Below are 26,128 nucleotides of genomic sequence, written 5' to 3' on the forward strand. Positions count from 1 at the left end.
TGTTTCATTTTTAAATGGTTTAGTTCGTGTTAGTTCTTGCATTAAGCAGTCTAAATCACGTCTATCTGCGAAGCATTGTTCTAATGCTCTCTTTATACTACTCCATGTCGTTAGTTCCATACGATTTCCTACTAGTGCTTCTGCTTTTCCAACTAATTTATCTTGTATGCATTCCAAAATGTGTTTATTTAAATCTGGATCGTTATATGTAGAATATGTTTGTATTAGTTCGTTGCATCTAAAGATAAATTTGTTGAGAGTATTGGAATCTCCGTCGTAGGGTTTAATATTTTTTAATTTTGATTTGAGAAAGTCCCAGTTAAGGGGAGTTTGAGTTTGAGTTGCAGTAGCCATATTTTCAAATAAAATTATTTGTCAAAATATCTCACAAAATTGTATAAAATTATGTATTATAAAAAATATATATATACGCAATATAAGTATTTTTCAAAGATTTCAAAAAATTATTCAATAAAAATAAATATTTTCAATAACATAAATATGTATTAAAAATGAATAAAAAATATCAGTATTCTTATTTAAAAAATTCAAATTCTTATTCAAAAATTCAAAAATTAATCTATCTATCCTCACAAATGTATGAAAGGAAAGGCGAAAAGGAAAGGCACTTACAGTTATCTGGAGCACCTGCTTCTCTTCTCCGAACTTTTGCTTCCTCTGGAACTCTGCTTCTTCTCGTTGATACCACTGTAGGGTAGAGGTTCGATTTGGATACGCACTACGATGTTGAAACACCAAAACCGAAAAAGTTCTATCACTTGATGTGTAAAATGTTCTTTTCCGATCCGCACGTATCCTACTGACTGCGCCAATTATAACTTTGTGTTTTGAAACAGAGTTTTTAAAAATTATTTTATTTACAAATTTACAAAAATTAACAAACTATGAAGCAAAAGTTAAGTAGCTAAAGTTTACTAGCAAAATATATGAAGCAAAAGTTACCAAGCAAAAGTTATATTAATTGAAAAGTCCCTCTATTTATAATATTCTATTGGGTCGTTTCTATTCTCCTATAATGTGCAGATTCTGTGGAATCCAGTGGCGTAACTCGTTAATATGTTTTGTAAATTTGAGGTGATTATCTAAAGTTAAACCTAGATTTTTTGCACTAGTTACAGGTTTAATGATTTCATTATCAACAACTATTTCAATGATGTCACTCATCTCCAAACACACCCTGTTTGGATCAAAAACCACCAGATTAGTTTTTTTAGAGTTTATATTTAATGCATGATTTTTTGTCCATGATTGCCCTTAGTCTTGCTAAAGAAGAAGCTAGTACTCTTTTTATGCGAATAAAGCCATTAAGCAGCATCGCAAAAAGTTGTATCTGGATGATGTCCAATAACGGAAAAATAAACTTGGTAGAGACTAAGAGAGAATACTTTGAAGGCTAAAGGCAAACAAAAAGGTTATTTTAACCTGCTCCCTACATTCAGCTTCAAAACTCAAAGTAATCACCGTTCTTCTTGCTATACATTGCCCACTCAGATGTCATCTTACAGAAAAATATTAGCCATTAGTTGTATGGACGGAATACGTAATGAAATTAAAAGATTAGGAATAAAGAAATCGTAACCATTAGAACCAGAAAATGAACGTACTTTGTGCATATAACGAGACACCCAGAAAAGTACAGCTTGTTATATCTAGGAAAGCAAAGAAAAATATTCGGAAGAAGACGTCCAGGAAGAAGAATATCGTGTCTTAAAAACCTGAGACAGTGGTAAGCATAGACAACCGAATCCTTTTTCAGGGTAGTAGTTACCAAAGTAATGATGATCAAAAGATGATACCTAACAAAAGGTGTATTTGACAAAGGTGTTATCTTGAACATACTGACAACTTAACCAGCTAAATTTTTCACACAAGCATATATTTTTAAGGGATAAAGAAATATTCTGAATAATTAGACAAAATATTTTCTGAAACGTTCGGATATAGTCTGCAGAAAATTCGAAGTATTACATAATATAAATTAAAACGAAACCAGACTATTTTTTTAATAAACCTTAACCGCCACTGCCAGTTCCTTTTGTGGTGAATAGCACCCATCAATGAAATTTCAAATGGAACACACCGCTAAAGCAAATGACATTTAGACCGTATTAGAAAATATTTAGTCCCCAAATGGGAGGCGGTAGCGAAAGTGTGGGCCAGAGGCTGTAGTGGGAGAGGGGTGCTGGAGACGGCAATCGGCAGTCACAGTCCGTTCGTCGGCGGCGGTAAAGTTTATAAAACACCGGGCTTTAGACATTGCAGAGAGATAGATGAACAAGAGAAGAGAGATAGCGTGTCCGGCCCTACCCTACTATGTAATATCAGAGATCGGGCTGACCGGTCAGGTTATGAAAATTACAGGGTGAAGGCAAAAAGCCTCGAAGATACGTAGCTTGAAAGAAATAATATCGCGAAAAATATAGGCAAAATATTACGACCGGAAAATTATAAGGTGACCGACGTTAATATGATGAACTTATAGATATGAAGCTAAGTTTCATAAAAAAAAGTTGAACTTTTAAATAGAGTTTACAGTACGTGGGATACTTAAATGTTTTACCTAAAGATTTCGATATGATCACTAACAAAAATTTGACATTAAACTAAACTCTTATGCCCGATTTCACCAACGATACCTAAACAGTTGCCTTCGAAAGTAATTCTTATCGAAAAGAACTTCCTAAGTCAATACTTAGGAACACTAGCGTTTCACAACTAAAAGAACTGCTTATCTAGGAAATTCTTTCTTAGGTATTACTTTGGGTACATTTGAACTATTATTGATAAATAAAAAGAAGAATAAGAAGTTATAACCTTACTTTTTTATTTGTTATTGAATTGTTTGTTTTCCAAGTTGGTTTTATTCAGTTTTGTCGAGTTAGTTTAATTAGTAGTTAGTTATTTTTAAATTAGATTTGTTTAGTTTTGTAAATTATTTATATACGTATAGTGAAATGGAGGATAAGAAAAGGGCTGTAAATTTCACGTATGACGAAAAGTTTAAACTGGTTGAATTTATTAAACAGCATCCAGTACTGCTTAATAAAAAAACAGATGGTGCTACTAATAAAGCGAAAGATTATGCTTGGGAGGTGCTAACTACAAAATTTAATAGCAGCGGGTCAATTAAGAGGTAGGGAATATGCCATTATATAATATAAACAGTATTCATTCATATCTCTCAAAATATTTTAGGTCAGTCAGCAGTCTTAAAAAAATGTGGAATAGAATGAAGTCGGAGTGTAAAGTGTATAAGGCAAAATTAAAAATAAATATAGCCAAAACAGGTGGTGGAACCTCAGATATAAAAGAAGATCCCCTGCTAGATCTAATAGCAAATTTAATTGGACGGGCTGCTGTAGGAATAGCCAATGTAAATGATTGCGATGCTATTCCTGATGTCAATGACAGTGTAATAGTACAAACTGTGGTTTCCGATATGGAAGACATTGAAATAGAAGAAATGGTGGTTTCAGATATCGATGCTATTATTGAGGAAGAATCGGAAGCTAATATTACACCTGGGCCATCCAACATTTTAAATCAGACTCCTCAGACTCCTTTCCACAGTAGAAGACGTCCAAAGGTAATAAAGTGTAATAAAGATATATTAAATGAACTAAAAATTGAAAACGAAAGAAAAAAAGGAGAACTTCTGGATGTGGAAAAAAATAGGTTAATGGCAGCAGAAGAACGTGCCAATGAGTTGCATCAGCATCAAGTCAAAAAGGCAGCTCTAGAAAATGAAATTCGGGAGAGCATATTAAATAAAATTAAAAGTGAGTTAATTGCAATATTATATTATACAGTATAATTCATTTTTAATCTAATTTTAATTTCAGATAACGAAGAAGTGCCACCAGCTCTATTGTCATTATTGAAATAATTTTAGAATAAAAAATATCTTGAAAATTGTTTTTTATTTTATATTTTTAATAATACACTTTTAATAAAATCATGAATGGGTTTCTGAAAGAAAATACCAGTTTGTTAGGTAGAATATATAATTCTTTTTTTAGTATTAACTATAGAACTATAATTTAACTTTGTTTTTTTTTTTTGAGATTTTAATGGTTTTGCTGTATTAAATTGACGAAATTTATTGAACCGAATTTATTTATTGACGAAGTTATTGAAAAAAATTTTGGACAATAACATCTCTTGCATTGCCATATAGATTTTGATCATCAAGCGGTTGATTGATTTGTCCAGCTTCAATTAATTGACCAATGTTTTCCATATCATCTGGGGGCTGATCTTCTTTGGCTTCAATACAAATATTGTGTAAAATAGCACATGCTATTATTACATTTGTAGCTCTTTCTAACTTTAATCTTAATCCTACACTAAGTACAGGAAACCTCCGTTTTAATACGCCATATTGCCTTTCAACAATATTTCTTGTACGAATGTGGCTATGATTATATCGTACTTGTGCTACATTCCTGGGATTCAAATATGGCGTCAGAAGATAATTCTGTAATAAAAATCATATAATATTATATAATTTATTTACGAAAAAAATCATATATATATATATATATTCAGTAGTAAGAATTTATTTACCTTTAATGGATATCCACTATCTCCTAACAATATACCATTGCCATATATCCCTCTTTCAAAATTAAAACATAATCTGCTATTTTGAAATATAACAGAGTCATGGGTTGATCCAGGCCAGCGACATACAATGTTATTTATTTTTAAGTCTGGTGAAGATACTGTCTGCACATTTATAGAAAAGTAGCCTTTTCTGTTTCTAAACAGCTCTGCATCATCTCCACCTACAATTTTTAGATGTAAATAATATCACAATCGTTAAAGTTATTTATTGCTTTACCTGGGTTTTCAATCTTAATGTGGGTACAATCCAATGTGCCGAGTACATTTGGGAACCTAGCTACTTCAAAAAATTTTAATTTAGTGGTTGCCATTTCTTCATCTGTAGCAGGAAATTTAATATATCTATCTTTTAACCTCCCTAATGCAGTTGTTACACGTCTAATTACCCTGCAACTAGTACTAGCACTTACACCTCCAAAATCTCCTAATTCTAAGAGAAAGCTTCCAGTTGCATAAAACCGCAATGTTTGCAACAGCTGATTGATGGGTGATAAAGAATTGTTCCTGAAAAAGGAATGAAATGTAATATATTAACATTTTATATTTAAACTTGCACATACTTGTCTGTAATAAACTCCAAATCATTTTCTATTTGTTCCAACACATATAAAACTGTTGGTTTAGACATACGAAACCTTCTAAAAAAATCCACATCGTCCAAAGTTTCAAAATAATTTGGTCGATTCTTGATAACTCGAGGTCTTCTTTCTGTTTCTTCTTCAGAATCAGATGAGGACTCGAATCGATCTAGATTTTCGATAAACTGTAGTGCTTCCATATTATAAATAGTACCAAAGCAACACTTAATTAATATAAAAATAATACAAAAATAACTAACTATACAATAACAACACACAAAATAAGGTAAGAAGCAAATTATTGACAAAATTCACAAGTACATCCGTCAAAACTGTTAAAACATAACCTCACTTTTAACTATAAGTAATACCTAAAATGTTTAGGTAGATCGCAAAACGTATCCTACCATTAGGTAATGCTTAAGCGGCTTAGGCAATTCTTAGCGTATGGTGAAATCCGTTTTAGAGTTAGGAAGTACCTAAGCCCGCTTAGGTAATTCTTAAGTATTTAGGTATCCTTGGTGAAATCGGGCATTAATATGCTTCACAACTACTCAAAAAATTCGACACCTTCTTGTATATTCATCATCATTTTTAGACATCGGAGGACGAAAAACGAAATATTGCTTTAATAAAATACTGAATTTTCTCAATTACAGCAATGGTGGTTATATCAAAGCGTCTTCCTTAAACAAAGTAAGCACATCAAAAATGTCTAAGTTTTTTCTCAAATATTAAATTTTGATTGGATTTTAATATGTGAGATATCATTATAATGCCTGAATAGTCAGCAATGAATTCATCATAATTTCCGTGTAATATGATTTCCCTACAATGAAACAGTCGAACAAAAGTTAAGAAGTGCACCTAATTGATAGAAATTTTTTAACATAAAAGTCATATAAAACATAAGTAAAAACAAATGTGTTTAATAATCTGTGTTTCTTTCAGCAGCATTAATTACCGCTTGGTACTGTCGTACAGTCTGTTCTTCCTCCATACGAACAAAGGTTTTTCGATTCCATCCTCTGTTTGCTCGGGGAGTTATGTACCCTCGACTTACACTCAGCGAGAGGTTCACTGTGGGCTTTGTTGTCAACAAGGTGCTACCGGCAGTGTAGAATACTTTAACAGTTCGAATTTTGTTACATTTGAATGTATATATTTGTAAACAAAAAGAGAAATCAAACGATTTCTACCTAGCGAAACCGAATTCAAATTTTTACCACTGTTTCCTAAAATTTACGAAACAAACAGCTGGATAAATCACTCGGCAAGGGAATCTAAAATTGCATTCCACATGCCGTTCATCCTGGTCAAAATTCGTAGTGAATTCAGTTTCTGGTACTCCAAACGAAGTAAGTAATAAAACATAATGACGGTATTAGATTTTTGTTTTGATACAGGGCAGCGACAACCGCTGATACGTATTTCGACCTCCTTAGATCTCGTCAGAACGGTATAGTCACTGCTCTCAGTACGGTATAGTCATTATGTCATTATGTATATATTTGTCTTACATGAAATATTTGCTAGTATTCTACCCACAGTAGACGCCTCGAATATCAGAGATGCCGGCTTCTCAAGCTTCAGCGTGTAACCGAGTTTGCACTCCTCGAGGTATAGGACCGCCGGCAGAGTGTCGACTCTTTGACTAGACCTGGATTGCGGAATAATTGTAAGTCCCTTCGCCTTCGAGTCTTTTATTTTTTCTCGAAATCTCGCAATTATCAGTTTTGAAAAAAAAATCTTTTTGATGGAACCGACGTAGTAACAATGTGCAGAGTTTTTTATTGGCCAACTCAAATAGATAGGGATAAATATGACTCCTTTGATTCCACCATTGCAACGGATTGTGCTTTCTAGCCTGTAGAGATTCACCTAGGTACCTATCAACTTCTGTTATTGCTGACGCTTTTGGACTATTTGTTTGCACAAGATTACTTACTTTTTTGTCAAAAGGGGACCACACTGTGGGTGGCAAAAGTGGATTCATTGTTTAAACCATGCCTTTTAAAACGAGGATCTAATAAAGTGGCTTCCGCATATATTTTATTTTCCTCTATAAGGTGGAAGCATTGGTTTAGCTTATACAACAACTGTTTCCCAAAGTCTTTAACTTTTGTTGGAGCTTTTACCGAACCTTGGACAAAATCAGAACAATGATGTTTAAGCGCATTGCTTAAAAAAATTACTTTTGACGTTGTAATCTGTTGCTCGCATCTGATTTCCTCGGTAACGTCTCTCTTTGATCAAAAAAATTCCACATAATACTTTTTTTCTTACTTTTTTTTTTTCATTTTATTTAAAACTGTAACTAGACTAAACAATTTCAGTTGTTAAACTAAACAGAACACGGGTTCCATTGGCTCGACAATTCGAATTTATATAATTTTATAGTTTTGCAGCGTAGGGGCTTCTCCGTTCCAATTAATTTAGGAGCGCCATGAATTGATCGAATAACGTGTCGCTATCACACAGTTAGTTTCGTAACACTAGACAGCGTCATTCATAGTCATAGGGTCATTCGAACGATAAGGTCACAGAACGAGATTGTATCAATCACGGGTCTTCGAAAGGATTCGATCTTTGTGAACTGATCATTCGTGACCTCATCACTAATTTACTGAGGACATTTTTCTTACAAAAATATAAAATAAACTTACCTTAAAAAATTCACTAATGAAACTGGACAATCCTGACGAATCAATTATGAATTGATTCTAAATCTGCAACAAAAAACATATTATTATGCAACGCACAAAAGGAGATAGAATAGAAAAATTTCGTCGATGAAATATGCATTTAAGCATGTCATAATAAATATCTTGTATGTAATACAAAACTGCACATTTACATAACATAAATGTTACAAAATATGGTACTAAACCGAATCAGCAAAAAGGTTTTCCTTGATTTTTTGTACGAGAATCTCCAGGGATCAACAACCAGAGTTTTTATATGTAAGAGAAATCGTTCAAATATTCCCGTTATGAGTCATGGTTAAATTTTGCCTAGATTTTTACTCGAAATGTAGAAAAGAGATCTGTGAATATTTTATATTTTTTGAGAATAAACTACAATAATTGTATGTAATTAAAATTATATGTTATTGTTTTTAACATAATGTATTTGTTTATTCAGAAACATATTAAAAGATCTAATTAGAAGTGAATTAATCTATGTCTAAAAAATATTTTCATATCCAGACCTTAGTCTAGTGGCACAACGAAGCCCCGATTCGTCTTGTAACTTCACCAATTCTTTAAAATAACCATATTTAATGGAGTCGCCAATTCTTACCGGTACACAAAGCATTTGGGTTCAAATTAAGGGTTGCGTCTTAGATTTCTCACCCTTGTTCCAGCCAAATGTACGGGATTGCAAAAAAATTAATCCATATACCGATTCGAAACTTTGTGTATGAATGTGGCGAATTACCGATAATGGACAAAAAGTTTTCCGAAAATAAAAAATTTTCCCTGCTCCTGTTACCAATATTTTTGTAGGGTATTAGGTCGAAGATCATTATTTTTGTGTTACGCACCTAAATTATAAAAGCCGTACAAAAATGTTTGGCCAAAAAAAACTTACCCCATTGAGTGGTAAGTTTATCTTTCTTTTTTTCTAAGCCCTTTTCTCTATTCGGATTGCCGAATATAGGCCTCTCCTAATTCTCGCCATTCATCTCTGTTGTTTGTTAGACGTTTCCACATTTTCCCTGCAGTTCTTTTAATATCGTCGCTCCATCGCATTTGCGGTCTTCCTCGTGGTCTTTTGGCTTCATATCGCCACCAATTCCCGATTTCTTTATTCCATCGGCCGTCCGTAAGACGTTCGTTATGTCCAGCCCATTTCCATTTCAGTTTAGCTGCCAGTTCGACAGCATCTTTTACTTTTGTTCTATTACGAATGTTTTCATTGGTTTTATGGTCTTTGAGTGAGATACCCAGCATCTGTCGTTCCATAGCTCTCTGAGTTTTTCTGATCTTCTCCATGTTTATTTCAGTGAATGTCCAGGTTTGAGCTCCATATGTAAGTACAGGTAGGATACAGGAATTAAATACTTTGGTTCGCAGTCTTTGAGGTATATTTTTACTTTTAAGTACGTATGAGAGTCTTCCGACTGCTGCCCATCTAATTTTTACACATCTGCTTATTTCAGTAGTCTGATTTTCTTTGCTTACCTTGACATTTTGACCCATATATGTATATTCATCTACGTGTTCTATCTCTGTCACTTGGATGTTTATCATACGTTTGTCATCTTTGTTTGACATTAGTTTAGTTTTGCTGAAATTCATTTTCAGTCCTTGTTTTAAGGATTCTATGTATAGCTCCTCAATCATCGTATTCAGTGCATTCCACGTGTCGACTATTAGTATTACATTATCTGCGTATCTAAGATGGTTCAAGTATCGTCCGTTAACAGGGATTTCCTTATTTTCCCAGTCTATTGACTTAAAGATATCTTCTAGGGCAGCTGTAAATAATTTTGGAGATATTGTGTCTCCTTGTCTTACTCCTCGGTTGATTTTTACTGGTCTTGTTTCGATTCCATTACCCAACGTCACTATCATTTCAGCTTGTTCGTAAATATTATGTATTAATATTCTGTACCTGGAGTCGATCCGGTTTGTTGACTAATGCTTTTTCTATTGCCCAGAGTTCTACGCTATCAAAAGCTTTTTCATAATCTATAAAAGCCAGACAGAATGGGAGATTTTATTCGTTAGTCTTTTCTATTAGGATTTTTAAAGTATATAGATGGTCACAGGTGCTGTACCCTTTTCTAAATCCGGCTTGTTGTACTGGTTGATATCCGTCAAATTTAATTGTTAACCTGTTTGTAATAATCTTTGTAAAGGTTTTGTAAAGTTGTGAAAGAAGTGAAATTGGTCGATAATTTTTCAGATCTGTGGTGTCTCCCTTTTTGTGTGTTAGTATTGCTTTAGCAGTATTCCATTGTTCGGGTATGTTGCCTTGGAATAGACATTTATTAAATAATAGGGGTTCAATAGGGCTTCTTCTCCGCCTTCCTTCAGCATTTCTGCTAGGATTCCATCGCTTCCAGGAGCTTTATTCCTTTTTATTTCTTTGACTGCTCTTTCTATTTCTTTGTGGCTTATTTCGGGCACCACTTCTGAGTTGACATTTGTTATCTGCTTTTTCAAGTCCTGCTTTGAGGAGTTAGGGGGATCGTTTCTGGAAAGATACAGATCGGCGTAGAACTTTTCAGTTGAGTTTGCAATATCAGATTTACTTTTTTCTAGTTGTCTTTGTTCATTTTTAATGGTTATGATTTTAACGAATGTCCTCTTGATGTAACGAAGAACTCTATTTAATTTGGGTTCAATAGAACAAGACTTACTAAAATTGAAGGTAACTCCTGACAATAAGGACAAAGAGTCTTGAAACTTGACATAATATAGTTTCTTTAAGACATAACTACACATTGTGTCAAGTTTTAAGTCAAAAGGTACATACATTGTGAATAAATATATTTGAATTTAATGAAATTAATTTGAATAATAGTATATGTATGGTAATTATGATTCTACGGTATCCTTGGTACTGAATGTAGTCTGTTTCTTCTCTCTCCAGTGCGTTGGGATTGTGTGAATGGGGTTTAACTGTAGAATCTCGTTCTTACACTTTGATGAAGGGTTAAAAGAAGGGTATAAAACTGTGCCACTCCCGGTGGCTACACAATTACTGATGTAGCTGTGCAAGCCGAATAGTCTCTGACTAGAATAAAGAATAGTAATGTGGCATCTACACGCCATATTAGGTTACGAACGTTAATTAAAATTAATATGGAAATAAATAATTGAGAAAATACCTAAAGAAATAAAAAGAAAAAATATGTGTGGAGGGATGGAAAAAATTGCAAAAATACACCACTGATATCGTCTAATTGCATCAGATCAACAGATGTAAAACAAGTTTATTCGCGGTTAATTATACGTATTACGCTTATTTACAATGTTCAATAATTCTGTGGGATCTGTGAATACTCCACTTTACCAGTTTAGATAATGGGGGCTATGATGTATCATTTACGTAAATAATTACATACTAGTGTAAAATTCAGAAAACGTACATCAGATTACAGTTCTCAAAACATAATGTGTAAAAACGGTATGATGTATCATGCCCTGCGTTGCTATGCGTAAAATGACCAAGCCACAGCAGAAAATTACATAAAACGTTATTTTCGGTTCTGTCATATCCTGAAGATCTGTCAGATAATTCAAATTAACCTAACTTTTGGCTTCTTGTTTGTTTTTGAAAAAATGGATTTTGTAAATTTGTTATTACTCAATGAATTGAATGATGTGGCAGATAGAAATTATGTAAATGTAGAGCAACTTCAGTTACGGGACACCAGTAACCCATTTGAAATAGATAACCAACTCTAACTAAATTGCAATAGAATTAAAGGTTCTCTCCCTACTTAATTTTGTAGGAAATGAAAGTTACCAAAAATGTACTGGTAACAACCTGTTATTTTCAATGGAACAAAGTACATTTAGTAAAGTATTAACAGAAATAGCTGCAGGGATAGTGGAACACTTTGTGCCAAAATGGTGAAAAAGATGAAGTACAGCCTGTAGTTCTCATAGAAATGATTCCAAAGGAGGCAAATCAAAACAATGGTTGGGTGTTGGAAGCACAGAGAATAAGAAGTGTTATTGCTGCAAACTTTGTGTAGTGAAACAAAAACTTATTAATATTTTCATAATTTATTTATTTCACAATGATAAATAGTGATATAGTTTTATAATCAAATATAGTTTAGTAATATAATTTTACAATTTAGTGATATTTCATCATCTTATAATATATATGATAAAGTTTTATAATCTAGTATAGTTTAGTGATATAAATGTTAATATTTCAATTAATTACAAAAAGCTCAAAACAAACAATCTAAAACATATTACTCAGTGGCTCAAAATTTTTTTAAACTGTTTAGATAATACGAAGATATTATATTGCTGCACACTGTATTATAACATATTAAATTAAAAATGTTTATATATTGTTAAAAACAAAAACATAAATCATGTATGTTACAATTAATTACAAAAATGACACAACACTAACAAAATAAAAATATATTACAACCTGGCTCAAAAGTTTTGAAAACCTTAGAGAATATAAAGAAGTGTTATCGCTGCAAATGTTATTATAAAATATTTAAATAAAAATGTTTATCCTCAGTTTATTTTATAATTATATGATTTATATTTATACAAACTTTGTGTTATAAAATTGTTAAATAAAAATGTTTAAAAACATAAAACCCGTATGTTACAATTAATTGCAAAAAGTTCAAAATAAACAAATTTAAAATATGTTAAAAAGTAGTCCAAAATTTGTTAAAACCCTTGGAAAATTAAAACATACAAGTGAAAAATACAATTTCAAAAATTAACGCAAACCTAAAATATACCACAAAGTAAACCTACAAATACACCTAAAATATACTACTACAAAGAACAAGGTTTGTAGCACAAACATTACAACTTTGGGTTGTATAGAACCTGACATAAAATTCATTAAGGTAGCATACTTTACATGGATAGAGCAGAGCATTTCATCAGGCAAGAGGTAGGTGCAACAGTCGGAAAGGTTTTTAACAGAAGAGGGCTGATGGGACAATAAACCAGAAGAAAACCAAGACTTAGGTATCAAGACAATTTAGACGATGATTTAAAATCTATTGGAGTTAGAATGTACAGAAGAGTTGGTAGACACAGGGGTGAATGGAGGATTGTCCTAAAGAATTATTTGCACAAGCACAGAGTTTTACATTATAGCCTTGTTAAAGCTGGAAACATATATTCCTGTGTTGCATTGATGTTGACTAATGATAATGGTAAAACAAACTAAAATATATTACAAAATGGTCCAAATGTGCTCATAACCCTTAGAGAATATGAAGAAGTATTATTGCTGCAAACTTCGGTGTTGTAAGATAAAAAAAAAACAAATAAATAAAAGTGTTTATAATTAGTATATTTTATAATGATATGTAGGTAATTATGTTACAATTAGTTACAAAATCAAAAAGAATAACACAAAGATCAAGACAAAACAAAAATCTGAAACATATTACAAAGTGGCTAAAAAATTTTGAGTTATAAAATTGTTAAATAAAAATGTTTGTATTCAGTTTATTCCATAATTGAGATATAATTTTATAAAGGATATGTTTATAGAATTTTAAATAAAACTATTGCATTTTTAATTTTTACAGGTTGACTTACTTTTCCTTTTAAAAAATATTATACATCATAATAAACATTATACATCAATAATTAATCTTTACTTTTAAACTCCAATGTATTTATAATCTGGGGCTCCCCAAGATGAATCTTTGAAATGAGTTGCAAAATCTTCCACTCATTGAACACCTAAAAATTTAGCATTTATTAAATTTGATAGTAACAGAAATTAATCTTCTTACATGTCTTCATTGTTCTTCTGTTTTTTAGGGCCACCATCTACTGTATTTACCATGATAGCAAATTCCTCTCACAATTGGGCTACTTTCTTAGCTTTCCTTGACTATTTTGCCAGTAAGCACTATTTATTTTTATGAAGTCTAACATCACTTACAATTGTTTCCTGGTTGTTTTCTTTTTAATTGAAGCCATTAGTTTATTTTATTATAATTATAAAAAAATAGTAACTTGTTTCCACAAATTACATACAATAACATAACCTAACTAAAAGCGAAAACGGCACCTAATTTTAGACAGCTTAAAAATTACATTTACATATAGATAAATTACATATCAAGGTAGGCAACCCGTTATACGTAGTTCTTACATCATACCGATTTGAAAATTTTTACATAAATGTGTTAAAATCGGAGTTTACAGCATGTAATTATTTCACATAAACGATACATCATAGCCCTCAATTTCAAATATAAACGTAGTTCACAGTATACGTAAAAATTGTTTTTAGTTATGTATTGACAGTGACAGAAGCGTTCACTTTCATTTTTACTCAAATATTACAACGATAGCGTATAGTTCTTAGACAAGGAAAGAGAGGGGACGGGTAATTATATGGAATTGACAGAAGCCAAACTGAAGCCAGAAAGGTTGCCAGGTCATATTTTATTTCTTCAGTAGACTGAGAATAATGGATATCATTTGATCATAATGATCAGTTTTTGAAAATGATATCATCATTACATATTTTTTATAGATCTATATAGTGTTTCAGTAAATCAGTAAATTGAAATTGAAATCAGTAGATCTAATGAAAAATCAGTAGACCTGGTAACCCCACGAGAGGTAGTAATGGGCAATGTACAGGCACCAAAACATGACCGTCACATCGAAACTGGCTTCACTTTTCGAAGGTTTATTAAACGAGTGTTACCTGTCCTCTCTCTTTCCTTGCCTAAGGTATGGTTACTTTGTACGTTTATTAAAAATATGATACCTAGATTAAATATTTGAACTAAAATTTAATAAAACACGAATAAAAGTACCTGTATTCGTGTTTTTATTAGATATAGTCTCGTAAGGTTAAAAGAGAATCTGGTAGGATTATTAGTAACTTTTGCGTGTGAATCCCGTTCTTAAAACTTTTTAGTATTAAACCAAGCGTAGTTCCATAGGTAAAAGATTAGAATAAGTAGTATTTATATGTACAAAAATATGACTGGTTTTACAACTTTTTACAAACAATTGAAACAATTGTTAAATAATTAAAGAACCGCATATTGAAAGTTACTACAAATTAAAACAGTGCTGGAAACGGCCCACGCCACCAGTTTGATTATAATAAAGTAAAGATTAAGCAATCAGTAACCAATTATAAAAATATGTTATTTCTCAAGATGTGTTATATCAACCGAAATAAGAATGATATTAACAATAAAACTGACACTAGTAATCTTAGTAATATATATTTTAATAGTTTAAACACTTGGTTTATATAAATATTATTAACGTCAAAAATAACATAAGGTTACTTCTCTGTATAATTTAAGTAGCGTTAATGTCTAAACAGAAAAAAATAAATGTGCAATGATGCCACTCTGTGAGTTTTTATTTGTTTGCAAGTATGTTCTATTTATTAATTTTTTTAATAAAAAGTCTAGTGTACTCCTGATAAAGCTAATAAACATTAGCGAATATTGAATTTGACGAGATAATAAAATCGTTTTATTTTTTACCGAAAAACCTGATAGTTTATATATATATATATATATATATATATATATATATATATATATATATATATATATATATATACAGATTGAACGAATTTAAAACGGAACATACGAAATCAATGTATTTCGGCTCAACTCCGCTCTAGGTGGTTGGCCAACAAAAGGTTGTCAAATAATTATATTATAAAAATCCAATACTTCAGCGGGCTGCTGGATTCTGAATTCATTCAAGAACAAGTCAAAACTCCACCCAAATAGGTTGCCTAGAATCACTGTGAAAACTAGACTACACAAGCAGTTATTATGCTGTCAAACCACTTATCGCTCCCTTATAGTCCAAGAGATAGAGCCGAAATTTTGAACTGATCAATAATATGACATTTCTCTATTGGAATATATTCATTGTAACTGGGTTAAGACTTTGCCTTACAGGCGGACGCCCCTCGTGGTACAGGGGGTGGCTATACAGGGATGAAGTTGTCATTTTTTTCAGAAAAATTAACGATCGATAATATGGCTGAAAATTTGCCCAAAGTAAGATCTTGGTATAACCAGACGAAATCCCAAAGGGCGGACGCGAGAGTGGATACATAAGGGGTGGCGGACAGGGGTGAAATTGCAATTTTTTGGGGAGAAATTAACGATAAGTAATATGTCCGCCATTTTCATGGCCCATTATTTAGCCCCTAAAAACTCTAAATCCAAAAGGGCGGACAGCTGGGTTGGTACAGAGAGCCATAAAACGGGGTCAAACTTGCCACAAACCACTTGCCTGCGCATTTTAGGTGTCGGTAACAATTTTCAAACTGATTTTATTATGATATTTTTATACCGATTGATTTGAAAATTTGTATGCTCACTTTTGTTACTATTCTGAGAAGCGCCAAGTAGAGTTTCCTCAAAATTTTCCAAAAAAATTTCCGTAAATGAAAATTTTCGTAATTTTTTGAGGTAAAATCTAATTTATAGAATCCTTTCGATTTTCTGTAAGTTATACCATGATTTTTTTCCAAAAATTTTCAAACGATTTTTCCGATAAGAAAAAAAAATTAGAAAAACTTTTCTAAAACATTTGATAAAACTCTACGTCATCGTCTGAATCTTTTATAGAATATTTTGTAGTTTTAAAATGATATTATGATAATGTTTTTTTTCAAACTAAAGTCATATTTACTTTACAAATCACATTTTTTCCTTAAATATAAATATTTTACGAATTAATTTTTAATTGGATAAATGTTTAATATTTGATATTTTATTAAATTAAAGTAATTTTATAATGTTAACTATTAAATATTTTTGGTATAACAAATAGTAATTTTACTTATTTTTTATTACAATAAAAAGGTTTTTAAATTTATATTGCATAAATAATGGTTGTTCAGATATAAGAAAAATTTGATTTATTATTACATTAATAATCAAATACAAAATATATTATTTCTATTTATCAATAGGTAAAATTCAATTTGTAGAATTCCTTTAACATTTTACAAATAATTATTAATAAAAATCAATTTAATAGTGGAATTATCAATTTTTTAAGTTTTGAAATTTACTTTGTACTTAGATATTTTCAATATTTTTTTTAACTTTCAAATTGATTGAATTTTTTTTTCATTAGTTAATTATAATTTTACAAATTCTGTTTTGACATTAATTTTGCATTATTATTATTTTAAAATATTAAAATAATAATGATGCGCGTTCCATTTAGATCAGTAATTCTAGACGCATGCGCTAAATGTAATAAGTATCAAGATGCTTTTATCCAACTTGGTGAAACTGACTTCGATTGTAATGAAGTTTTTGAAACCTTAGAAACTTTCATATGTCACTTATATGGAACAGGACTGACGAGAACAATTCCAAAAAGAAAAGTAAACGATGTCAGATTTTCACTATTTAACCGGCAGTATAAGTTGCATGATATGAACGAGCCTTTAAAAAAAAAACTAAAAAATTTCGATGCTTCAAGCTTACCACCATGTCAAGATGAATTACACCAACATCTACTGCGAGCCCATTATATTTCAAATATTTGGACAAATGCTCATAAAAAAGTACCAACAGAATTGATTGTTGGGACATGGTTGGGAGTTTGAAGATGAAACATATAAATTCAAATGGTTTAGAATCAATTCGAGAAGTAGTGATTGAAAATGAAGCAGATAATGAATGTGATATTATTGAAAGTGAAAGTGACGAAGATGATGAATGTGATGACATCAGTGAGAGTGAGAAAAATGACGAAATTTTTAAAGTTTTTCTAATTTTTTTTTCTTATCGGAAAAATCGTTTGAAAATTTTTGGAAAAATTCATGGTATAACTGACAGAAAATCGAAAGGATTCTACAAATTAGATTTTACCTCAAAAAATTACGAAAATTTTCATTTACGGAAATTTTTTTGGAAAATTTTGAGGAAAACTGTACTTGACGCTTTTCAGAATAGTAACAGAAGTGAGCATACAAATTTTCAAATCAATCGGTATAAAAATATCATAATAAAATCAGTCTGAAAATTGTTACCGAGACCTAAAATGCGCAGGCAAGTGGTACATTTGACTCCGTTTTATGGCTCTCTGTACCAACCCAGCTGTCCGCTCTTTTGGATTTAGAGTTTTTAGGGGCTAAATAATGAGCCATGAAAATGGCGGACATATTACTTATCGTTAATTTTTCCCCAAAAAATTGCAATTTCATCCCTGTCCGCCACCCCTTATGTATCCACTCTCGCGTCCGCCCTTTGGGATTTTGTCTAGTTATACCAAGATCTTACCCTGGGCAAATTTTCAGCCATATTATCGATCGTTAATTTTTCCGAAAAAAATTACAACTTCATCCCTGTATAGCCACCCCCTGTACCACGAGGGGCGTTCGCCTGTAAGGCAAAGTCTTAACCCAGTTACAATGAATATATTCCAATAGAGAAATGTCATATTACTGATCAGTTCAAAATTTCGGCTCTATCTCTCCGACTATTAGGCAAGCTCCTCTTTCCTTTAAAGGAGACAGATAGTTGAACGATATTTTATACAATGTCTATCACCGGGTATGGATTTATTTTTGTCCAAGTTTTATATTGGTCCACTATTTCAAATGCAGTTCAAACAGACATATATTAAATTGTATGTTCCGTTTTAAATTCGTTCAATCTGTATATATATATATATATATATATATATATATATATATATATATATATATATATATACGCACTCAGTATAAAAATGTTAATATGACCAAAACCTAAATACAAAACGTATTGGTTTGAATTGTTTATTGTTAGAGCTCATTCATAATATAATCACTTTATATTTTAGCTTTGTATGAACCAAAATTTGACCAGAACATGCAAAGGCCACATAAACCTCCAAACAAATTTATTACAGGAGATTTGTAACTGTTGTATATAGGATACTAGAATATATTCCAAATGTTTTATTTTTGAGGGCTGCTGTTAATATAAAAAACATTTGCGCTTTCATATGGGTATATACTCTTTACCGTGAATAATACAAGTGGTAGAACGTCAAATATTTTTATTATCAATTATCTAGATTAAAATAAATCACAATTGTACGATCAATTCTTTATTACAACAATTATTTGCAACATTATGTGCCTATTACAGAAGCAAACAACATTTGAAAGTCAAAGTTTTTTAGTATTTAATATATTTTCCTGTTGATTGGATACATTCATTACAATGAACGTCCTCGATCTACGCCTCTACACCTTTACAATGAAAGTACCATCTTGCTCTGCAAACCACGTCTACAGCTTTTATCATTGGAAAAAAATGTATGACCTTTCCGTTAACGAACGGCATAATAGTCGGAATGAACCAGATCTGGTGAATAAAGAGGGTGTTTCAATAATTATAATCCTAAATTACGAATTGTTGGCATAGCACCCTATCGATTTGTATGCAGTGATATTGTCCTAAAACAACAAAATGCATTTGGATATCTTTCCGGGTCTTCACACCCTAACTTTTTCTCGTAGAGTGGTCAGTGACGTCGAACAGTAATTCTCAGTAATTTTTCTTTTGTTATGCAAAAAACCAATCTTGATTTCAGCTTGACAATCCCATAAAACTGAAACCTACTATTAGGATCTCTTAAAGTAATAATAACTAAAACAATAAATAAATGTCAGATTCTCGTCAAAACCGTCTTAGTTTAAATTAGATATTAAAAAAAAATTCAGAAGAAGAAAGCGAGATTAAAGCTACTACAAGAGGTAAGAATCCAAGCCCCCGCATTAGCAAGGAAAACAATTTGGCAATGTCGCTGAAAGACATGGAGGTTGTCAAGGTGCAACTACTCGTCGATATGATCGGTATGTGGTAGTATAAACTAGTCGAAATGTACATATAACTGCACGTGAACTCTGTATGGCCTTAGAAAATACCCACAACATTACTGTACGTGATCAAACTTTAAAGAATAGATAACATGAAGCTGGCTTGCACGTCAGATGTCCATTGAGGGTTCCTAGGTTACGTCATGGAAATCGTGTACTCAGATTAAGGTAGGCACAACATGTGCATTGGGGCTTACAAGAATGAAGTTGTGTTATTCGCAGATAAAGCTAGGTGTTTTCTCTATCCTGATTCAAGAAAAGTGAGAGTTTGGGGAGGACCTGATCAACAAGATAGACTCAGGCATCTACAGGATATTCGTCTAGATACTGGTCTACAATAATTTTGCATCATCGAACTGTTCCCGTTTTTGTCTTTATATTTGACACTGCTGCAGGTCCTGATTTCGTTACATGCTGGATAATCTAAGGCCACATACTACAGATTTTAATCCCATCGACCATGTATGAGATATGCTTCAGAGACGGATTGCTTCTTAACTGCACAATGTTCATACTAGCCAAGGTCTTGAAAATCTTATATAGAAATGGATTCTATTGCATCAAAACAAAATTGATAATTTAATTTTAAGAATACTAAGACGGTGTCAAATTGTAATTATTAATACTGCTAGAGAAAACACAGATTATTAAACACATTTGTTGCTAGATTTTTCTGTTTTATATCGACTTTTGTGTTAATAATTTTCATTAAATTAGTAAGTTAATAATTTTCATTAAATTAGTAAGTGTAGTTCTTAACTTTTGTTTGATGAATTCATCGTGGAGAAATCATATTACACTGAAATTAAGACGAATTCATTGTTGACTAATCAGGCGTTAAAAAAATATTGTCAGTTTTAAAAATCTAATTAAAATTGATGTATATATGAAAAAAAATCTTTGTGATCCTTAGACATTTTTGATGTGTGATATTTTATTTTTTGTCCATGATTGGATGGCACAAAGGATCGCAGCCAGTGAATCCTCGCTAAGCCGGATTCTTTGTTTATTCATGGTGAAGTCGGCTCTGGAGAAGAGACGTTCTACTGGGACGAACGCAACTGGAATTAATAGCATATCCCTAGTCAAACGAGTCATGGTAGGAAATTTATCCTGGTTGTCTTTCCACCTAGATAGATGTCCACGTTTCTGTCTTCTCGTTCTTCTGTTAGATATCGATCCAGTTCGTCGTCATGGTGCACCATTTTCTTGTACAGTGACAAAATTTTGAGATCGTCCTCACCACTAGAGGATCCAGAAGAAGATTCAACTTCCTTGTTTGTTGCTTCCAGGTTGAGGCTCTTTTTTCATATTTTTTATATCATTCTCTCTGAGTTTTGTCTGTGTTTCTTGTATTAAGGAACGGCCCCATTCGGATAAATCGAAAGCTTCCAATATATGGCGAGGATCGATTACTAGAGAAATCCAGTACACCCAATTTGTTTGGTGTAATACTTGACAATCATATCTCTTGCTGATATAAAAGAGTTTTTCAAATTGAATTCTTTGTCATTGTTTTGGTCAGTATAAATTTGGATGTGAGAGGTGGTATTCGGATTTTTGCAGAAATAGTTAGGTAATAACTGAAATAGGTCGGGGTCATTAATAAAAAATTTAAAATATTTAAAAATTACTAAAAACATCGATTTTTTTAAATTAACAAAATACAGACATAATTCTGAATGACCAACTTGAGACAAACAGTTCTCCCTTCCTTCACTTATTCGGTTTAAGACTATAGTGTGTAAATGCGCCAAAATAGATCACTTGAGAGAGGCACTCTAGCGAAACACGTGTAGTGATAACAAATTATAATAAATTTTATTTTGAAAACAAAAGTTTTCAGTGACTTATTGTTAGATAAAATTAATTTTCATCAAGTAACGGTCGAATCCATCACTTATTTTAGTGACTGTTAAACTTCTTTCGTAATATATTATTAGATCTTCTTCTTCTTCTTCTTCGCGCGACTAGAATTACTCCTGTTTGTCTGCCTCTTATTCTGTTTCAGTCGTTGTTGACTGTACATTATCTTTCCACCTTTTTGGCGGCCTTCCAACGGGTCTTCTGCTATAGGGCTTGTTGTTTTTACAGATGTTCGCTAATCTATCTGGTCCCATTCGGGTTACATGTTCGTTCCAGTTTTTTTTCTTGTTTTTATCCACCTGTTAATATTTTGAATTTTGCATTGTTCGCGTATACTTCTGTTGGTTTGTCTGTCTCTTAATGATATGCCCGCTATTGATCTTAATACTTTCATTTCGATATTGTTGATTTGTTCTTTCGTCTTTCTTGTATCGGTCCTTGTCTCCGCTGCATATGTTAGGATTGGTCTTACTGTTGTCTTGTATACTTTTATTTTGCTGTCCGTGGTCAGATATTTGTTTCTCCATATGGTTTCTCGGAGGAACCACTTACTCTTGCCGCTATTGATGCTTGCCTTGTGGTCTCTGTTCTTATATCCCTGTCACTAGTGATCTCTACTCCTAGGTAATTAAATTTCATTACTTGTTCTACAATTTTGCCGTCTATTTCTAGTTTGCATCTACGCGGCTCTTTACTGATCACTATACATTTAGTTTTTTCTACTGATATTCTCATATTAAGTTTGTTTGCTGTGACATTGAAGGTATGGAGCTGCCTTTGTAGGTTATCTTCGTTATCAGCAATTAGTACTGCATCATCGGCATAGCTTAGTATCGTGATTTTATGCGCCCCCATGTGGTATCCGTGTCGTTTTCTTACTTCGTGAATTATTTGATTCATCACCATATTGAATAACAATGGGCTGAGCGAGTCTCCTTGGCGGATTCCTCCTTTTAGTTCTATGCATTCTGTTTGCCCTGTTGGCATTATAACTCTGGTCTCGTTGTTCTTGTTAATTTCATTAATTGTCCTTATTATGTGATGGTCTATTTGTTCAGCTTGTAATAAATTTAAGAATAAATTTAAGATGTCACTTCGCTTCACCCTGTCAAAAGCACTTTTTAAATCTACAAAGCACATGTATGCTGGTTTTCCATATTCAATAGACTTCTCTATTATTTGTCTGATAATAAAAATTGCGTCTATTGTGCTGTGGTTCTTCCGGAAGCCTTGTCGTTCATCTTCCATGTTCGCTTTTTCCTCGATTTTATCTTTTATGACTGCCGTTAACAATTTTAATGTACTATTCATCAGACTAATACCTCCATAATTTTCAGGATTTCAAGAGTCTCCCTTTTTAAGTATCGGTAGCAGAAGAGTTTCCTTCCATTCCGCTGGTACTACTCCGGTATTTATTATATCGACGAATAATTTTAGGAGCCATTTGCGTAGTGTTGTTTCTCCATATTTTAGCAGTTGTTTATCTTATCAGGACCAGGTGCTTAACTGTTTTTTAATTTTTTTATTCGTTCTTGTAGCTCTTCTTCTGATATTAGTACTTTATCGTGAGTTTCGTTAATGATTATTTCTCTGTTCTCTTCTTCTCCTTCTCCATATAATTTAGTGAAATGCTCAGTCCATTGTTCCTCCGTAATGTTATCTATTCGTACAAATTCATTCATTTCTGTTTTTTGTCTCCTTATCATCTTCCACACCTTTTTCTGGGATCCATAGAGGTTGTATTCCATATCTTTGGTAAATTTCTCCCAGTGTTCTTTTTTTATGTTATCTATTTCTTGGTTTACTCTATTCCTGATTCTCACGTAGTCTTCTCGTCCTCCGGTATCTTCACTCCTTTGTATGTTAGGAAAGCAAGAAATATAATTAGATCTTTGGTGAAATAAGACCGTAGTACTATTAACGAACTAGAAAAATATAATATACCAAAATATAAGTAGCCAAAGTTGAAACTCGCAAACAAGATTTTTACACTATATGGTTTTAAAAAGGGAACTAATTAGAGGCTTGTAAGTAACTAATTAGAGGCTTGTAAGTGTGAATTTATCGATGACTCCTCTAGTGACAATATATAGAAATGCCTAGATACAGTTTAACCAGAACTTTAATAAATATAATATTCAGAATCAATACGATTCACATCGTAAAATGTGTGACGTAATTGTATCTCCAGACCTTGTAGAGTTGAGAAGAATGGAACAGATACAAACTTAAATGTTTTATTTGTTATATCGACTTCTAATTTTGAACCTGGAAATAAAAATGAAAAACTAAGTAGTATTCATAGTTGATTTTAATAAATATATCAGCCATTTTCATTTCAGATGTTAGTTTGACCCTTATATTAACAAAGAACCTTCTCTTTCTGGCCATGTCGACGCCACGTGGTATTGATACCATGAAAAAACGTTTTTTAATGCGTTTCTGAGTTCCTCTCATTTAAAGATCATTTATCACTAATCTTGGCCATGCAATAAGAAATCTTAAACTGTCATATTTTATATAGAACTGTCATGTCGGTCACTTAAGTGAGTATTTGAATCCTTAATACCTTATATGCGATTTGAACATGCACAGGTCCGATCTAGTAAATGTGCAGTGCAATATTTAAAATAGAATATTGTTTCAAAAATCACAAAGAAGTTAAAATTGTTTATTATTTTAAAAGGCTGTTAAGTTCCAATCCACAAGGAAATTGAATTTCCTGTATTAAGCTGTATACCATAAATCATAAAATTTTATGATGGTCCCAATTGTGAGTCTTGCGGGAGACGTAGTTTCTATATGGACCCTAGGTAGCAAGTGATGTCAAGTATTTCAGAATACTTTTGATTCAAATTAAATAATATGATTTAACAATAAATAAAAATAATTTAACAACGTCCAAGATTTGCAAGTTTAAAACAAGAAATTCAACAACAAGCAAATAGGGTATTCACAACTTGCTCATGCAGGAACTTATCCAAAAGTCTTAAGATGTTAATTTAAGATGTTAATAAATTATTAAGATGCTTTCGTACACTAGTCTAGAGGGACCGACACCTTTACGTACCCTCCAAAGCACGGTTACGACTTTTAAAAATGTAAATGTTGTTATTTGTGCCGAGTATCGAACTCGAGCTCTCTGGCAGTATCTTGGTCACTGAGCTACTTGGGTTCCCTCTTTCTGTCTATCCGGCCAGTCGTTTTCACTTCAATTTCTTTCTTATATTGCTCTGGTAATTCCATGTAGCCATGTTATTGGTGATCTGCCTTGTTTTTTCTTCTCAAGCGGGGTCTATTCCAATGGTTTTTTTGGAAGTCGTTACTCTTTCATTCTCCTTACGTGTACATACATTTACATACATTTTAATTTCTTGGTTTCTAATTACTAATAGATTTTTTGAATTGTTGTCAACTGCCAAGTTTCTGAGATATAAATTAATTAACTCCTTAGAACTGGAGGCAGAAGGTCGACTTTTAAAAACGAAAAAAGTGAAAGTTGTCCTCCTTCACTAGCTCTTGAATGGTTAAATTGGTTATGAGTTTATGACATAAGCACAATGTTTACTAATTTTAAATAATTACCGGATAAACCATCTTCTGATGTCGTTCAAAGACCAAGAACTTGCTGCTAATTTAGATATTGATTCAGTTTTCTCGATTTATTTAGTAGATGAATTCAAAAAAATTATGCCTTTGAACAGAAAAATGGCATTATAGTTTCAGGATTATGATTTTGTTTTATGTTCATGTTTGAATATAAAATCTTTAATACTTATTAACAAAATAAAAGTTTAATATTTTTATGAATTTATTTTACACGGATTTTAAATTTTTACTCATACTTACTGTCTATAAAAAATAAAAGAAAGAATTATAAAGTCAATGACTTAATAATAAAAAAAATTAGTAATAACAGAAAGTCAATGAAAATGAAAACTCAAAAAATGAAAATTCAAAATGAAAACATTTTATTGATATTTAATTGATAAATATTTTTCTCCTATTAGTGCGATTTTCAAAATTAGCCAACAATATATTATTTTTATGTTTAAAACATTACCTGTTTGATAAAGATACGCTAATTAATACAATTCATTACACTAATCAACTGACACCATTTATCTAACGAAACAAAATTATGGATAGAACCAAAAATATGCCGCTGGAAGTGCTATTTATACCAAAATAGCGAATGTATGAAAGTTATGCTTCCAATTACAGTTCCACTTCTCTGCTGATGCAGCAGCGATAGAAAGGGCACTTACTGAATTAGACACGTACCACATAAAGACACATCTGACCTATTATCAGTCCTTAGGAGTATAAGCGGAGCTCTATTAGGCCAACGATAAAATAACCATCTTATACTCTATCAATAGATGGAAATGTATTTAAGTGGTAAAAAAAGAGAAAAGTAACATTATTTGACTTTACTATATACGAGTATGTAACTCATATTA

The 26,128-nt window shown here is 31.9% G+C and overlaps 1 protein-coding gene across 1 annotated transcript; it reads left to right on the forward strand.

Moving 5' to 3' along the window:
- The first annotated feature begins 3,470 nt into the window (after positions 1–3,470).
- Positions 3,471–3,964, forward strand: LOC140440623 (uncharacterized). The gene is made up of 2 exons (XM_072530988.1): positions 3,471–3,800; positions 3,864–3,964. Exons 1-2 carry the CDS (start codon positions 3,485–3,487, stop codon positions 3,905–3,907), a joined length of 360 nt encoding a protein of 119 aa, XP_072387089.1. The 5' UTR covers positions 3,471–3,484; the 3' UTR covers positions 3,908–3,964.
- The last annotated feature ends 22,164 nt before the right edge of the window (positions 3,965–26,128 follow it).

Source organism: Diabrotica undecimpunctata, chromosome 5 (assembly GCF_040954645.1).
Source record: "Diabrotica undecimpunctata isolate CICGRU chromosome 5, icDiaUnde3, whole genome shotgun sequence".
Taxonomy (NCBI): domain Eukaryota; kingdom Metazoa; phylum Arthropoda; class Insecta; order Coleoptera; family Chrysomelidae; genus Diabrotica; species Diabrotica undecimpunctata.

Bases quoted from the DNA above. Each gene is read 5' to 3' on its own strand.
- LOC140440623 (XM_072530988.1), top strand. From the start codon at position 3,485: ATGGTGGTTTCAGATATCGATGCTATTATTGAGGAAGAATCGGAAGCT. The intron at 3,801-3,863 runs GTGAGTTAATTG...TTTTAATTTCAG, and splicing joins CATATTAAATAAAATTAAAA to ATAACGAAGAAGTGCCACCA.